The 18255-nt window shown below is 35.9% G+C and overlaps 1 protein-coding gene across 3 annotated transcripts in view; it reads right to left on the reverse strand.

Annotated features, from left to right (window-relative positions):
* The window catches only part of Slc4a4 (solute carrier family 4 member 4), a 366043-nt gene that overhangs the window by 58843 nt on the left and 288945 nt on the right, over positions 1 to 18255 (reverse strand). For all 3 annotated transcript variants that reach the window (XM_070012959.1, XM_070012960.1, XM_070012961.1), the window contains exons 15-16: positions 15621 to 15691; positions 3447 to 3638 (exon numbers count right to left, since the gene is read on the reverse strand). In XM_070012959.1, coding sequence (XP_069869060.1) covers positions 3447 to 3638; positions 15621 to 15691 — 263 coding nt within the window. The remainder of the gene's footprint in view (positions 1 to 3446; positions 3639 to 15620; positions 15692 to 18255) is intronic.

Below are 18255 nucleotides of genomic sequence, written 5' to 3' on the forward strand. Positions count from 1 at the left end.
AAAGTCACCCAAATGGATTGAATACTTAAATATGTAACCTTAAACCTTACTTTTTAATAAAACATGATTTTTTCCAAATCTTTCCATTTCCTTATATATAGGGCAGTATCATTCTTTCTGATGGAAGCATAGAATTCCAAAGAAACAGATCCCATGGTTTTCCTTAGTTGCAATAATCAGTATACATCTAGGATAATCTTAGTAGATGAGCAGAATAGCTCAATAGCCATGTACATATAACCATATAAGATGATGTTAAGCAAAATGAACTCCAAGCTCCAAGACATGGACATAAGAGGTTTTTCTTTGCTGTTTGTTTTTTTTTTTATGTGCTATGTGATTTCTTGTTTCTTTTGTGTGTTCTTCTCCCTATAGTTTATCCTTTGTTGTCACTGTATTTGATTTTTGGTGTCCTGGGTATTGCATATATATTTATATGAATTAGGGAAGGGAAGGGAAACAACAAAATGGTGAGATAAAGGACAAGGTGGGGAACCAATGCAACAGCAATACTTGCAAGACAATATGGTGGAAATGATCTGTACAACTTGGGGAGGGGGATGGGCGATGGAAAAGAGGGAGAAAACTGAGGGAGGGGAAAACAAGTTCAACAAGAAATGTACTTATTACCTAACTTATGTAACTGTAGCCCCTCTGTACACCATCTTGACAAAAAAATAAATAAATAATAAAAAAATAAAGCATTGGGGAAAAGCTTGATTGTGTTAGTTCAATCAAAGATTAGTGTTATTCTCAAGTAAACTAATGTTAGTATGCTTTTTTTTGTAGATCTGAATCCTAAAAAAAAGCAGGAAACAAAAGCAAAAGTAGACAAGTAAGATTTCATTAAACTAAAATGCTTCCACCTAGCAGAGAAACATTCAACAGAGTACCAAAATATTCTATGAGGGAATCATATTTACAAATCGTACATATGGTAAGGGATTACTATCTTGAATATATAACTAACTCAATAACAAATATTAACTTGGTTAAAAATGGACAAAGCACTTAACAGAGATTTCTTAAAAGGCAACAAACAAATGGCCAATAGTCCTAAGGGAAAAAAAAATACTTAGTATCACCAATCACCAAGGAAATGTAAATTAAATCCATACTGAGCTATGACTTCACACATTAAAATGGCTATTATCAAAAAGACAAAAGTGTTAGCAAGGCTGTGAAAAAAAGACAAAAGGAACCCCTGTAAGTCTTTCCATGGAAATGTAACTTAGAGTAGCCATTATGGAAAACAGTTGGAAGTTTCCCTCCCAAATGTAAAGGTAAAACTATGATGTGATCATCCAGCAATTCTATTACTCAGTATATATCCAAAGGAAATGAAAGCAGTATGTCAAAGACTGTCCTCCCACGTTTTCTCAATAACCAAGATCTAGATAATCAATATAGGATAATGTGGTACATATTTATAGTGCAATACTCTTCAGCCTTAAAATAGAAGAAATAATTTAACTTGAGACAACATGGAACAACTTGAAGGACATTATTCTAAGTGAAATAAGCTAGGCACAAAAAGACAAACAATGCATGATCTCATTCATATATGGAAATTTAAAATGTCAAAGTCATAGAAGTAAGAGTAGGGATGAAGGATGTTAGACAGGAAGAGATCTTGAGATCCAATAATACAGCATGTTGAATAGAGTTAATGTCTTATATTTCAAAATTTCTAAGAGTAGATTTTAACTGTTCTCATCCCAAAATATGACTTAACTGAGATTATGTTAATTAGCTTAGTACCACTGTTCCACAATGTATACAGAAATGTAAATGTCATATGTGATCCACAAATAGAATTATTTGTCTGTTAAAATTAAAAATAAAAAATATAATTGAAGTTTCTTCATGTTTAAAGTTGTAACAAGATTTATTTTGCAAATTACAACTTACAAATACTAACAAATTTTCTACTTTTCCACTTACAGTGCTTAAATAACATTAAGACTTTGACAGGTGGTAATGATCTGTAAAATAAAATAAAAACCAAGCTACCAGTGAACCGATAATGACAAAGGGAAAATCTCAACCTGTAGAAATGATCTTCAAAAACTTTACATAGGAACTATTTCTATATAATGCTGTACCAGACAAAGTGAAGCAAGGGAACGCATTTCCCAGAGCGGATGTTGGGTCATGATGCAAAATGCATTCAGGAGCAGGAAGGTAATCTGCCTTGGTGATGCAGAGCAGAACATTGTGAAAACAAAGACCAGCTACAAAGTGCATGTTCTAGAACTTGTAAGACTTCAAATGTGTATGTGTGTAGTACATGTGTGTGTGTGCATGTGTGTGTGTGTGTGTGTGTGTGTGTGTGTGTGTGTGTGTGTGCATTACACACAGTGTGCTGAAGAACAAATGACTGGGGTTGAATTCTTCCCATGAACCGCCATTTTAAAATATCGATGGGGAGACCAAGAGGAATGTTTCATTTTACATTTCCATTTATGGAAAATTTCTCATTCCTTGGGCCATTTAGTTCTAGACATTTCATTATCAACCCTTCCCTTTATTTTCCATATGAAAAGAAAAATGAGAAGACTCCAAAATTTCTGGGGTGAAATGAACATAGTAATTTAATTCATTGCCTAAGAACTGGAAAAGGGAAACTACATATCATCTTCTAAAATTCAACCTAGAGGACAGATTTCATGGGATTCCAGTTATCTAGAGCAGACACTGATATAAATCAGGTGTACTCAAGATTACATAATACATATTGAAATGCTACACACAAAGAACTGAACAGTAAAGGAAAAGATTATCTTAGTTTTATTCTGAAGGCAAAATCAAAATTCATTAACTATACATTGGCCTCATCCCTCAGTTTCCCAAAGAACCATCAGAGTATTGAATTTAAGACCACCTCAGAGAGAGGATGTTTGCACAACCCAGTTAAATTATTAGTACTGCAACATTCATCATTATGCAATGAAAGTGTGGCTTGGATGACACCAATACCAACATAACATCGCTTCGTTAACTCCTGCAATTTATAACTCAAGTACTAAAATACCTGTTCAGCCCATGAACCAAAAAAAAAAAAACCCTCCCTTGATTACACAAAATCAAAACATCTGGTTAATATAGAAAGAATTTTTGTTTATGTATTCAAACATTAGATATGAAAAGGTCTTTTTCTTCACTCATGTATTTTTAGATAGAATAAATCTCACTGTTTCCTTTTAGTATGTTCAGAGTTAGGACAGAATTTATGACAAAATTATGCTAGCAAATCTTGGGAAAGTTTTTCAAAACATACTACAATTATGTTAAGTATGCATCCCACATATGCAAACACTGGGATGCAATTTTTTTAAGTGAACAAAACTGTATCAGATAAGTTGAATTTAGGTGCCTCCCTCACCCATTTTGTAAAATTACATTATTGTTGAGACAGTGATAACATTTCAATCTCAGCTACTTACTGTGGTTGGAAAATAGCGACTTGTTTTGAATTTTTTCAGAGCCATAGAAGAGGTGTAGGTGCCGAAGAAAAGGATGAAAGACATGAGTGTGATATCTGGAACAAAACTGCAGTTGTTCCCCACAAGCTTTCCTCCATATTTCAAACACTCCTTTGTTGACAAATACGCCCAGTGAAAGGTAGAATTATGATACTGAAAAAGAAAAACATCCATTTATGATTTTTTTTTTAAAGAGAACACTGATGTATCCAAGGCAGCTTTGGATATCTGAGGGTCTTTACAGGGATTATACTAGACATTTCTGTAAAATGGTCTGAAGACAGCCACTGAAGGATGTAACTTGACCAGGTATAAGTAGAATAACAGGAGTGGGGGTGGAGAACTGGAAGGAAACAAGGAGGCTGGCAATTACACAATGGGTTACAATCACCCAATTGTTCAACAGAAACAAGCCACAAAGTCCTTCTTTCCTTCCGGCCTTCCTGAGAGTAAACTGAGACACATGAATATCCTAATTCTCAAAATGTGAACCTCTCTCAAATACATTTATTGTTTAAGAAGCATTTAACTTTTATCATGCGTCTTATGTGTCTACCTTAAGGCTCAAGAAACACTCTTGAAAGTTGCACTTCCACAACTAGGTTGTTTCCTGTCTAAATAAGTTCAGTGAGAAGAAGGGGAAAAACCCCAGCAACTATGAAAATGTGCATGGTCCCAGCCTTTCCAGTTGCAAACCTAATGCAGCAAAGCCCTGATCTTCACTGCAGGTCAGCATTATGAGTAACCATTATTGGAATGGCTGTGATACAGCCATGTAAAGGACACCCAGCCCTGTGTTATATGACACTATCAGTTTTCCTGTAGTGCTATCAGGTGGCCAGTGCTGTACTTCTCTCTAGCAGCTCACCTTTCTTCCTCTTTCCTATTAAGATTGCACAGAATGATCCTTCTGCTAGGATAGCAGGTAGAGCAGGTAAAGCCAAAGCACTCTTCTCCACCTGCTTTCAGTAGTAGTTGCTATCAATTCATATCTGGCCATAGAACTAACTGCCTTTACTCACCCATACGCTACCTTACCTAGAATGTGATAACCAACACTAACAAAGGGTATAAACTGTTCCCTTTGTCTCAGAGTAGAAACAAGCCTGTGGTATAATTTATGCTCCAGAAGGGGGCTTCCCAGTGAAATCAGGCTGATACTAATCTCTGCTGAGACCACATCTTTGTTTAATTCCTACCCTGTCCTAAACTGTGTCTCTCCTTTTGTTTGTATTGAGCTCATCCTCTCAACTAATTAAATGCACCTGAAATTCATATATATGAATCTGCTTCTAGAACAGCCAAGTTGCTTTGGTTACTGGCCAAGTGAAAGCTAATGGCCTCTAGACCTCAGGAATTTTTCCTAGAGTATGACTGTTTGAAGGAAACTCAAAGATAATTTCTCACCCTTTGTGTTCAATAGTGCCAAAATATGGTTGTTTGCTGTGATGGAAATTTTCAAGTGGCTCACTCCCTTACTTCATAAGATTTCTGTGCAGCTATTTTTAATATATGAATATTGTTAAATATTTATACTTTAATTGAGTTTCTGTTGCTGTAGGGAGCTTCTGCATGCTGTGACAATAATAATAGTTTTCCGAGAGATATTTTCAAAAATTTACCAATGCCAGTGTGATTGGGTACAAGAGAATGGATATCTCATCTTGGAATATTCTATATTTTTCTGAGAATGAAATTATTTAGGAGTGCTTAAAAGAATTCTAAGTCTTGAGCAACAATTGTCATCTGCATGAAGAATAATGGGTGGGAGCATGTGTACATCCCCAGGTTTATACATGTGTTTGCATGTATATGCAGTAATTCTTTTAAAAATTTATTATTAAGGTATGTACAGAGGAATTACAATTACATAAGTCAGATAAAGAGTATGTTTCCTTTTGAACAGTATCACCCACTACCTCATTCTCTCCCAGATTTTCCCCTCCCATTTTCCCTCCTTCACCAAGTTGTTGGAAACAGTCTAAGTATCTATAACTTGCAACCTGTTTGGTCCAGCGCTAATAAGTATGTTGTCTCCTTATATGCAATTAATGTAGAAAGATAAATTTCTCTTCCCCTTTACAGGCAAGAGTTCTGCCTCATGCCTAACAAATCACTGACATCTTTTATTATTCTGTGAATTCTAATGATCCGAGGGATCCATCCATTTAAAAAATGATCTCTAGCCAAAAATATTTCATATTTTTTATAACTCAAAAGGTAAAAATTCTTACATAGGTCAGTAAAATTATCAACTTCGATTTTAGAAGTATTTTTCTATATTAACTTCAACTTGTTAAGCAGAGTATTTGCATAACAACTCTTTTATTAAACCCTACTTCTGAAAGGTGAATGTGTCTCATTTAGATTTTGAATATGGATGCTTTCAAGAAGAAAAAGAGTTAAGTTTTAGAGGTCATAAGAAGAACCCATTTTTTGTTTTAAAGTCAACAAAAATGTACCCTAATTCTACTTCAACAATTTACTATCCAGAGAATTCTTCTTTATAGGCAGAGCTCCCATAAAGCCATACATACATTGAAATCCCAACACGAGGTTTTTTTTTGAATTGATTTTCTTACAAAGATTCACGTTGAAGTGAAAACGATATAAATGCACATGAAATTACAGACGTTTTTTTCCTTGTTTACATAAAGTATGCTGTAAGCCCCGAGTAATTCTGAACTGTTATACTAAAACTTTAGCCTCTAAATCCTGTCCGCCACTAAGGCTTGAAGCATACAACTTTTAGAAAACACATACATGCCTCAGCATACATAATATTTCAAAACACAAAGCTTCCTACTCTCATTTTTGTTGACTTTAAAACAAAAAAGGGTTACTTCTTATGACCTCTAAAAATTAACTTTTTTTCTTGAAAGCATCCATATTCAGAAATCTAAATAGTTAATAAAAAATAATTTCAATACCACTCAAAAGACATCTATCTGGCCAAGTGTGATGGTACATGTCTGTAACCCCTGCTAGGCAGGGAAGGAGGAATGCAGTCTGAGGCTGCCCTGGGCAAAAACAAGAGACCCCACATGAAAAATCACTAAAGCAGAATGGTGTAGTGATGTAGCTTATGTGGCAGAGCACCTGCCTACCTGACAAGAGGCTCTGTTTCAGTTCAACCATCAATGTGTTCCAAAAAAAAAAGTAAAGACACATATAGTTGTGTAATTTCTGTATAAGCTGAAGTCAACCAATGTTAATTCCATGAAACCTCAGACATGATCCATACAGCCACTACCATTATCTGTGTTCAAGTCACTGTTGTCTCTTGTGGGCTGAATCTGGGATACTTTTAACTCATCTCATTGCTCCAGTCTTTTACCCTTTTATAGGTGACTCATTTCTCTAGAGTGTTAATCCTTATTTCTTATTCAGCATTCTATCAATTGTGTGAAAATGGCCAGGTCAGAACTTAAAGAACAAGACAAATGGGTATATATCTTCAGAAGTTCTGGCGACCTGAGCTAATAGCCCTCCTAGTGCTTTATCTCTTTTTTTCAGGATGCTTATAACTTTCTAAGGCAATTATACTACAGTTCTCATAAAGTTTCATGTTATGAATTTGGATAGGGTCTAGAAAGATGTTTAATTGGTCAGGAGACTTATTTCTATGAGAAATGAAAAGTTTGTAAATGTTTACTTAGGACTCCTTTGCAAAGAGAAGTTCACAGAGTAATAAGATTTAGCATAGCTACAAAGGGAAAATAAAAGTGTCTAAAACATTCAGTGTATCCACAAATGCAAGCAATGATACCACAAAAGATTATGAAAGTCATAGAGTGATAGGTAAAAGGAGTACAGTGAGCTGAGAAATGAGTGGGAGTAAAATTTGCAACAGTGACCACAAACTTTCTATATTTTTTCAAGAAATACAGTCTCAAAGAAGAGGCTAGAATACAAGGGCATGGCAACGTCAAAGCAAGTTTCTCAGGGATAATGAAGGCTTAGGAGGTGTTTCTGAAGATGAAAAGGTAAAGGCAGTGGTGAGAAAACAAGAATGGAGCAGGACAGATACTTAGTAATTTTGGACTTAGGGTAAAAGCTACAGTTCCTGAAGACCAATGGTACTACATATCACTAAAAAATACTAAAGAAGCTGGGTGCTGGTAGCTCAGGCCTGTAATCCTAGCTACTCAGGAGGCTGAGATCTGAGGATCATGGTGCAAAGCCAGCCCAGGCAGGAAAGTCCATGAGAATCTTATCTCTAATTAACCACCAGAAAACTGGAAGTGGCGCTGTGGCTCAAGTGGTAGAACACTAGTCTTGAGCTGAAGAGCTGAGGGACAGTGTCCAGGCACAGAGTTCAAGCCCCACAACTGACAAGAAAACAAACAAACAAACAACAAAAAAAACAACTAAAGAACAAAAAGAGTAGAGGTCAGTTTGTAATTCAGAAGACACCAAAGGAATCTTGGTTAATTGAGTAAACGAAATCATATATCACACAGGTCTGGGATATTAGACATATTCAAAAAAGAAAATGTGACCATGAGCCAGTATTTCATGGCTATAATTTACGAGGCTGAGATCTGAAGATCATGGTTCAAAGAGCCAGGATCACGGTTCAAAGTTAGGCCAGGCAGGAATGTCCATGAGATGCATCTCAAATTAACTACCAAAAAAGCTGGAAATAGAACTGTGACTCAGTAGTAGAGTGCTAGCCTTGAGCACACAAAGCTCAGCATAGCTCCCAGGACCTGATTTCAAAAGAAGAAACATATCAAATAATCTACCCTTTTCATCTGGAGAATAAAATTAATCTTTCAATTTACAATGATCAGATATAATACAGGATGCCCAGTTATATTTAAATTTTAGATAAATAATGAGTACTTTTTTTAGTATGAACATATCCTCTGAAATATTTAGGACATGGTTTTACTAAAAAAATTGTTCAAAGTGGAAGAAAATGAGGGAGGGCCAACACTGATAAGAAATGAACTCATTACCTTACTTATGTAACTGTAACCCCTCTGTACATCACCTTGACCATAAAAAAAAACTGAAAAAAATAGATTGTGATAGTTAACAAATAATGGGTCACTTACATTTGAATTTTAGACAGATATTGAACAATTTTTTTAATTTTATTGTAAAGGTGATATACAGAGGTGTTATAGTTACATCAGGTAAGAAGTACTTTGTCAAACTTGTTACCCTTCCCTCATTTTTCTCTGCCTTTCCCTCCCCATACCTCCCCATCCCCACATTGTACAGATCATTGCCAACATATTGTCTTGTGAGTATCACTGTAACACTGTTTCCACCTTGTCCTCTGTCTCACCATGCTGTTGTTCCTTCCATAATTCAAATAAACGCATATACAATACCAGGGTACCAAAATCAAATATGTTTTTCATAACAATATCTTCTGGGAAATTTTAAAACGTTAACAATGAACACAGAAAAGGCACTGGAAACTGGGTGTGGGGGTGGACGTCCATATAATCTCATTTCCTTGAGAGGTTCGGGCAGAAGGATCATGAATGGGAGGTGAGCCGGGGCAAAGTTGGGGAGATGCTATCTCAACGCCAAAATAAAAAACAAACAAAGGAAGAAGAAAACAAAATAATATATCCCTGTTGCATACCACTTGCCTAGTATGTATACTGCTTTGGGTTCCATTTCCAAGAAAATGCATTAGAACCTCATTGCATGGATCAATTAATACAAGCATTGAGGGAACAGTAAAAATTAAGTAACAAATTTATGTTTCCTTACAGAAATAAAATAGGATTGATTAGATATTAATTAGTAATATAAGTAATGAAATTATACTAAATATTAATAAATATAATACTAATTAAATAAAATATACCTTATTAAGTATCTTTCTTTGTAATAAATATGAATTTGTAAAAAAAAGTATGTATATAAGTGGTATGGAGCTTAGAAGATTGGATGAGGGAGTAATTTATCTCATGGGTAGAGACAAAACAAAATAAGCCCTGTACTGGTTTTATGGAACTCTTATATTCAAAAGCTGGTAAGAGAGGAGTACCAGGACGACAAAACTGGAGAATACCTGGGAAAGAAACAAAACCAGTGGATAAGGGAAAACAAGTGATGAAGTTTGGGTTTATGTTTCTTTATGTATTAGCATAGAGAAAGGAGATGAGCTGGACAGGCATCATAAGCAAAGACTATGGGAAGCAAGATGCTCCATTCACTTAACCAATAAATCTTTATGAAAAGCTTGCTCCTGCTGACCAAGTGGGGAAGCTCGTTCTGAGTGGGCCAGATGGGCCAAAGAGGTTTGGGTTGAGGGGTAGCAAGAAAAAAAAAAAGAAACAGAATCAACTTGCTGTGGGTCTTCACTGAGATTAATCTGCTTTAAAAAAGATTTCAAATGCGTTTTTCTGGATCTTATTCTCAAAAGAAGTGCCCTGCTTACATAAAATAAATTTTCTTGTATTCTTAGAAGCTGAATGAACACTGAAGGGTTTATTTGGAAACTTCAAACCCCACAGCATCCTCCCTGGAAGTGGGAGATGTATGAGACAGAATGGGTAAAATGTTGACAATCACTGTTTCTACATTATGTATATAAGAGAGTCCATTGCACTTTCCCATTTTAGTGCACATTTGACATTCTGTAATACTCTTAAAAACAGGAACATGTATTTTCAAGGAGACTTAAGGGCAGAATGATTTTTTTCACACTTGACTTTCTCAATGGGAGAAAATCACAAAGATGCTATGCACAACAAGATTAATATGACAATCCGTTTCCCTTGAAGATGAATGTTAACTCCTAGAATCACCCTGAAGGTGCATCAAATCAAAACACTTTTGCTTCCATGTCTGATTATCAAGTAAAATTTATATGACTGTAACAGTTCCTATTCCTATGATTAACAGCATCTCTTTGTAGACATGAGTGTTTCTCTGAATAATATAAAAAGCAAGAAATAAATAAACAAAAAAGGTCTTGATTATTCTCCTTGAGTATTGACTGTTAAAATTTATGCCTTTTAAATCCATTTGATAGTGATACTATATACTTGTTGATATACATATTTAGGGTTTTCTCATAATGGGCAAGCTAGATTTGCAATAATCTTACATCTTATCATCTATAGCATGTCTGAACCACAATTGTTGTTCTATAAAATATCAAAACCAACTGATTGTGCCTAAGGCTTTTTGTTTAGCTTTTTTTAGAAATCTGTAGATCATCACTCCCAACCTAATAAGCAAAGCAATCTGAGTAAGCTGGAAAATCATAGATTTCAAAAATTCATCAGAGATGAGGATGTAAGGAGATCTAAATGAACTCTAAAATGCTGCAGCAAACTCTTCAGAAAAGAGTCCCTTGGCTGTCTCATCCCACACATGAGCTGGTAGAAGATGCATTATTGACACAAAGAGGTGAGAAGTAAGTCAGTTTTCTACTGCATTTTTCATGACTGTGTAGACTGGGGTGATAGATTAGAATTCAGAGGAGTCCTGCAGCTTGTACTCCCCACCCCCACCAAACTTGCTCAGTCTTTGCCAACTGTATCAATAATGCATGGAAGTCTGGAGGTTGGACAGAAGAGAGGGGAGACATCCATCCCCTTTAGACATACTGATCCTCTCCCAAGTGCAAGAAAATAACTTACTTATGATGGCAGGCAGAGAATCAGAGCTGAGAGAATGCTCTCTGAGGCATTCAGAAACTTCTGGAAGGATCAGAAAATTTGCCCTCAGATGACTGGGGAGAGAGTAGATAGAAAAAGAAATATCTCCCAAGGCTCAAGAAAGCTGGAGCGTAACACAAGATACAGAGCATTCCCTAGGACTTCCTGTGATGATGAAAATGTTCTGTATCCTGTTTGGATGGTAGTTACATGGGGCTACAGAACTGACAAAACATTTCAATGAAGGCCTCAGAACTGTGTGTTTTAGGTGAGGCTTCCACTTAATAGACAAATAGCAAGGAATTTGATGTGAGAAACAATTGCTAACTGATCTTTTCGATCACCTCAGGAGAGAGTGGCATTAGATTTGTAAATCTGGTCTTTCTGAGAACGTCATGTTCATTGTTGGAATGCAGTGTGCATTTGCTGTGGCTCATTGCAGAATGTTCTGGAATCTTCTAAAGAATTTGGTTTGTACGTTAAAGGGATATACCAAATGAAAAATGATGGGAAAACTTGCAAAGGTGAGAAGAAATAAAGATACAATAGTTTCAATAATAAGAAATGTTGGAAAAATGTATTTTTTTTATCTTGAGGTACCACAGTTTTAAGAGTTTTAATCTCCTATCTATATGCTCACATGCTTCTTTGTCCTGGTCCTTCTCCCTAAAACACACCCTTTTCATGGGAAAGAAGAAAGCTTGTCTTCATGCTAATGAAGCTGAAGGAGGAAGGCTTTCCTTCCTTTGACAGGAGGTTGTCAGAGCCTTGTGAGACCGAGGTTCTCTAGCCCTGGGGCTGCATGTCACTTTTACTGCACCTTCTCTCATAATCTAATTATGGCTGGGAGGGAAAAGAGGAAATTAAGTCTGATGACAGTGTGTCCTGGGAAAGGCCAACAGAGTCAGGCCAAGAGAATTCAGAAGCCCATCAAAGTAAATGCCTTTCAGTTTCTTTCCTCCATTAACCTGGGTTATGGCACAATGCAGTATTAATACGTAACAAAAACGGTAACAGTACCTAACACCTAGAGAAAGGTCTCCTCCTAATAGTCCTGACTATTAACTTGGCCTATGTGACATCCTGCATTTGAAATAGGGCAGTTTCACACAGGAGCTCACTGTTCAGTAAGTCTTTCTACATGTAACGTTGTGATGCAGCTCTAAGGTAGAAATAAGGTAGATTCTAGATTGACAAAACTCTACCTTTAAATCCCAGTTTTACCCTAGATGAGAGCTATGGCCTCCTGAAGACCAATTACCTTTTTTAAGCCTCTGTTTCATCTATAAAACTGAACATCTAAAGGTCTGTTAGATTACTTACTATGAGAATTTCAGGAAACTAATGACTGAGTCTGGCATGCAGTAGATGCTTATAAGGTTTCCATGCTTGTTAGTTTGGTTTTTATTTTATTTTCTCTTGATGGTACTGGGGTTTGAATTTAGAACCTCAAGCATTCTACCACTTGGGGCTCCACTTTTGTTTTTAGTTTAGATTGTCTTTTTTTAGACAGTGTCTTGGGCTTTTCTTTTTGCCTGGGCTGGAGTCAAAACTCAATATTCCTCAGCTTTGCCTCCCAAGTACATAGGATTATATGCATGAGCCAGCATGCTTGGCCATTAACTGGTAATTATTAGTGATGACAATAAGTCATATTATACCTTTACTACTAATATTGGAATCATTTACCTATATTTATCTATGTGGATATTATATATTTGTGCATGTTTGATTTAAAGTATACATAAAGGTATTATATGAACAAAAGAGAAGAAATGAAGACTAGAATAAAAAAATCATCCCTCATGATCTCTTTCTCTCCTTCTCTCTCTCTCTCTCTCTCTCTCTCTCTCTCTCTCTCTCTCTCTCTCTCTCTCTCTCTCTCTCTCACACACACACACACACACACACACACACACACACACACACACACACATCTCCCCTACTTCCTTTCCTAAATATCAGTACCAGGCTTGAACTCAGGTCCTTGCCTGACTTTCTTGCTCATGGCTAGTGTTCTACCATTTGAGCCATGTATGTATCTAATCTAGGTTTTTTTGTTTTTTGTGGGTTTTTTTGCTGTTTAATTGGAGACAGAGTCTATCAAATTTTTCTGCCTTAGTTGGCTTTGAACTTTGATTCTCAGACCTCAGCCTTCTAAGGAGCTGGGATTACAGGCATAAGCCACTGGCACCCAGCAATATTTTACTATTTTAGGTAAAGAGCAAAAGTGATAGCCATATGAAGGCCCTGCCAGGCCTGCCACAGCACTCACAGGAAATAAAAGTACAGAAACTTCAATCTACAAACAATGAGCATCATGGTGGATTACAATAACATATATTTTAGAACCACTCAGACTTTAGTTAAAATCCTTGTCCCAAGAAAGCATATTTACCTTTGGGGACTTGATTTTCTCTATAAGATGGAAATAATTGGGCCAAATAGTTGGTGTTGACTAGAATACATATCAAGATTTATAGTATGCATAAAACACTTGGTCTCTAGTATAACCCCTCGAAATGGTAGACAAACTGTGATCACCACTACATCTCTAGTTCCTCTGTCATAGTCTTTCTAGAAGCCAACCACACCTTCCATTTGAATGGAATCCATTTGAATCTTACTGCCATCTTATTGTAATTATCAACTACAGGACTTCTCTGGGACTTGTCCAAAGACAAGGCTTACAAATTCATTAATTTAAAAAGTCTTCCTTGATTAGTTATGAAAAGAATTTAGTAAGGAAACAATGCCTTTTTTTTCTTTGTGCCAAGGCTTGGGAGCTATCCCAGAGCTTTTTAGCTCATGGTTAACACTCTATCACTTAAGCCACAGCTCCACTTCCAGCTTTTTATTGGAGATAAGAGGCTCACAGACTTTCTTGCCCAGGCTGGCTTTGAACTGACATCCTGAGATCTCAGCCTCTGGAGTAACTATGATTACAGGCATGAACCACTGGTGCCCAGCTGAAAACAATGTCTTTTTTTTTTTTAATCCATCATGGGGCATGAACTCTGGGCCTGGGCACTGTCTCTGAGCTCTTAGCGCAAGGCAAGAGCTCTACCACTAGAGCCACAGCACCACTTCTGGTTTTCAGGTGGTAAATTGGAGATAAGAGTCTCATGGTCATTCCTGCCTGGCTGGCTTTGAACTGCAATCCTCAGATCTCAGCCTCCTGAGTAGCTAGGATTACAGGCATGAGCCACCAGTGCCCAGCTAAGCAATGTCTTTTTAAGGCACTGAAAATGTGCTTTAATCTTTATTACAAGTAAACTTATATATCTTATTAATTTCTTTTTGACCATGAAAAAGAATTTAGGTTAAATAGTCTTAGAAGAAAGAATTTTCCTGTTTTCTAGGTAAGCCCTTGACAATAGGTTGATTGGCTAAAAGATTGAAAACTGAACTCTTCTCTGTATCATACATACATACTCTTTCACCCACATACATAACATCAAATATGATGAGACATACATAATATCAAACTTGATGAGACAGGTAAGGTTTGAACAAAGTTAGAGAAAAGTTAATTGTAAAGAAAGAAGTCAAAGAAGCTACAGAATATGAAAAATGAGAGAAACAGGATCATATAAGAGCTGGCCAGGAAGGATACAAATCATCTTCAGAAAAGATGCTGTGGGCACTCACTACATAATATCTGCCCAAGTGTTCTAGTCTCCTGAGAGATGGGCACTCAACCAATAAGGTATTATGCTCTCTGTCTTTATAAAACTGAGATTGATATTCTTTGGTAAGATTCCATATTCAGCATAGAAGGAACACAATTAGAAGCCTGAAGCAGCACTTTCCTCTTTTTATCCAATACAAAAGTCTCCTTCTACTGCATGACCTTCCATGCAAACAGCTCATTTTTAAGGCTTTGTTCCAGTCCCTTAAAGATCCTTGGTTACAAGCCATGGGAAAGAATATCATGTGATTGAGGCATGGACCTTTCTAAGTGACAAGGGGAAATGTCTTGCTACAGTTACCCTCAGTGAAGAGAACACAGAACCATTTGGTTATTCAGAACAATTTTTAACCGTGTTGGAAATGAGGCTACTAGCTTCTCATTTTTCCACAACTTTCATTTCCTTTGTGAAAGTATTTCAAGGTCACAATGAATGGGGTATTAGAGTTAAATTCTTATGAATCTATGAAAAGTACTATACAAAAGCAAATATTGGCTTCCAGTTTTTCAAATGGGGCAGAGAGGGAACTAATAAGGGCAAAGAAAAGTGTTATTTTCTTTTCCTCCTCTATCAATGATAATTAAATAGGTATTCATGTCAGGATTGCTGGATGGTAGATATCACATTCTGAAATATTATTGCAAATAAGGTGGACAGTTTGAAGTCAGTATAAAGGTAGATTGAATTATTATTTTTTAATTGTGAAAATACTGTACAGAGGGGTTACAATTACATGGGCAAGATAATGAGTACATTTCTATCAAACATTGTAGCCTAAAGGTAGATTGAATTATTAAGTAACTTACCATATCAGTAGAAGAAACAGTTGGCAAATCCTCTGGGGCCAGTGTGGTATCATTAGATATTGAGACATTAACTGTAAGAAAAGCACAATGCATGACTATAGAAATAGAGACAATATAAATGCATCATTAGGTTATCTAATAACAACAATAACCTAAAAAAGAGGAACAAGCACTAAAAATGTCTTCAATGACAACTTAAGTGTGTAATGAAATTTTATTTATTTATTGCTTTTATTCACTGTACTTATCATATTTATTATACTTATAATTATTAATATTGTACTGATTGTATATTACTTATTATACATTATTTAGTATACTTAGTATTATAGCACTCTACTGTATTTATCTTTCACCTAGGTAAGATAACCAAATATTTAAATACATCCATTGTGTTCTAGTGAGAAACAATGGCAAACATTTAAAGAGGTGTTATTGTAATTTATTTTCATTTTTCCAAGAGAAAAAGACATGGAACAATCCCATTACTAAAATATATATTTTTTGGCTAATAGGAGGAATGGCTGCTAATCATTAAGCTGATCACTGGTCTCATTTACCCCAGAATAGCGCCAATCGGAACTTCACTACATAATCGTTAGCGAATGCATAATGTGCAAAAGCAAAAAAGTTCTAAATAAAGAATGTAAATATAATGGGTCATAATATTTAACTTTTCAAAATTTTTCTTATACAATGTGGTATCCTATGTAGGCTTAAAATGACCTTTACAGGCTTTATTTATTAAACTGACCTTCCCTTGGGATATATTTCATTCTTTTTGTTTGTTGGGGTTTGAACTCAGAGCTCTATGCTTGTTAAAGAAGGTACTCTACCGCTTGGGTCACACCACTACCCCCTTTTTGCACTTGTTATTTTCTGGAATATGGCTCCTTCGTTACCCCAGGCTTCCTGAGCATCATTCTATGTATGTTTCCCTTGTAGCTAGAAATAACAGGCCCATGTCACCATGAACAGCTTTTACTATTGAGATAAGATCCTGTCAACTTTTTGCTCAGTCTGCCCTCTAATGTAACTGTGACATGCCTTGCTCCATTAGTTCCTCTTAAATTTTTATGGGTCTAAACAGCAAAAGATAATATTTTATTAAAATACTTTACTTCATCAGATAAACCCCTTTCCTTTGTTGGGAAGCTGGACATATTAGAAAGTAAGCTGTTGCATGAAGAGAATATCCTGAAATTTATGGAAATAGGAAGTAACACCTGTCAGATTTTTGTCTCAGAACCACATAGCTCATTTAACAGTTTAACTGCAAATTATTATTTGGTTTCTACCTCCTCCTATCAAGGCCTATTCTGTCATTTTAGCTTGCCATGCTTCAGATCCTGCCTATGTAAACTTTAAAAGGAAACACATGAGTTTATTTGATAGTTGGAATTTAGAATGTGAAATCCATCAGAGAGGAAGAGAAAAGGAATGTCTTAGTTACTGCTTTCCCTAAAACCCATGTACTCTCCATCTATACTCACAGAAACTCAAAAAAAATATTTGCTATCAATAAAGAAAGCGAGGAAAGGGGTGCTTCCAGATGAAAATGAATGATAGCCTAAAAAGCCCTCAAAATAAGAAACAAAGAAAAGAAAAAGAAACAAACAAAAGAGAAAATGTTTATCTTGGGTGTTAGTTCTTCTCAATTCTCAGAATCCATTCTGACCACCAAAGGCTCTGAATTATGAAACTGTTAACCTAAATGTAGCTGATGCCAGTATAGTTTTTTTTTCTATTTTTCTATTTTATTACATATCATAGAATTAAGATAAAGAACACTGGTACAATGAAACAAAAATCCATTCCCTACAAGGAAGACGTTGGTAAATTACAAACAGAGCTTAAGTTTTGATTATTATCTTGTTCTAAAAATTTAAATAAATTTTCATACATTATTTGTTCATTTTAAAACACTCTGGGGCACAGGACAGGACTCTGAAGAAAGAGCAACAGTGCCTTCCCTAGCTTAACAGAGTTCATTCAAAGCAGAGTTGGCACTGAGATATCATTCAGAATTATTTTCCTTCCCCTATGCAGCATTTCTAATCAACAAAATCAAGTTGGTTTCTGTGGCCACAGAATTCAAGGTGAGATAGTAGTCGCCAGTGTAGAAGATGTGACTCTTCACCATAAGATAAGATGTCTGATCTGTCTGAGCTTTTGAAAAGAAACAACGTATGTGAAATCTCAGGCTCTGTTTAAGCTGCATCTGGGAAATTGCTCCTGTTTTTGTTTGTTTTTTGTTGCTGTTTAATATAATTTCATGAGCTAGGTCCTGCCAAAAGACATGAAAGGTCTCCTTGCAACACACTTTTCTGCATTAAAAGGAAGGGCTAAAAAAAATATGTGTAGCAGGGAGATATTAAAAGTTCTTTCCTTATGAAATGAATAATAGATAATAAGGACCAGCAGTACACTAAAATAATTTCCAGTACTGTTAGTAATTTCTCTCAGGTTTGAAGACACATTAACTCTGCTCTTTTAAATGTTTTTATCTTTTCAGTTTCCCCCAAGACAAACTGCTAAAGAATGACTCTCAAAAATCCCACATGACAAGCCTCTAAATGACAGGAACAAGTTATAATTATACTTTATCTACTTACTTTAATAAGCAGCTACTTCA

Source organism: Dipodomys merriami, unplaced genomic scaffold (genome assembly GCF_024711535.1).
Source record: "Dipodomys merriami isolate MVZ:Mamm:240054 unplaced genomic scaffold, mDipMer1.0.p SCAF_9, whole genome shotgun sequence".
Taxonomy (NCBI): domain Eukaryota; kingdom Metazoa; phylum Chordata; class Mammalia; order Rodentia; family Heteromyidae; genus Dipodomys; species Dipodomys merriami.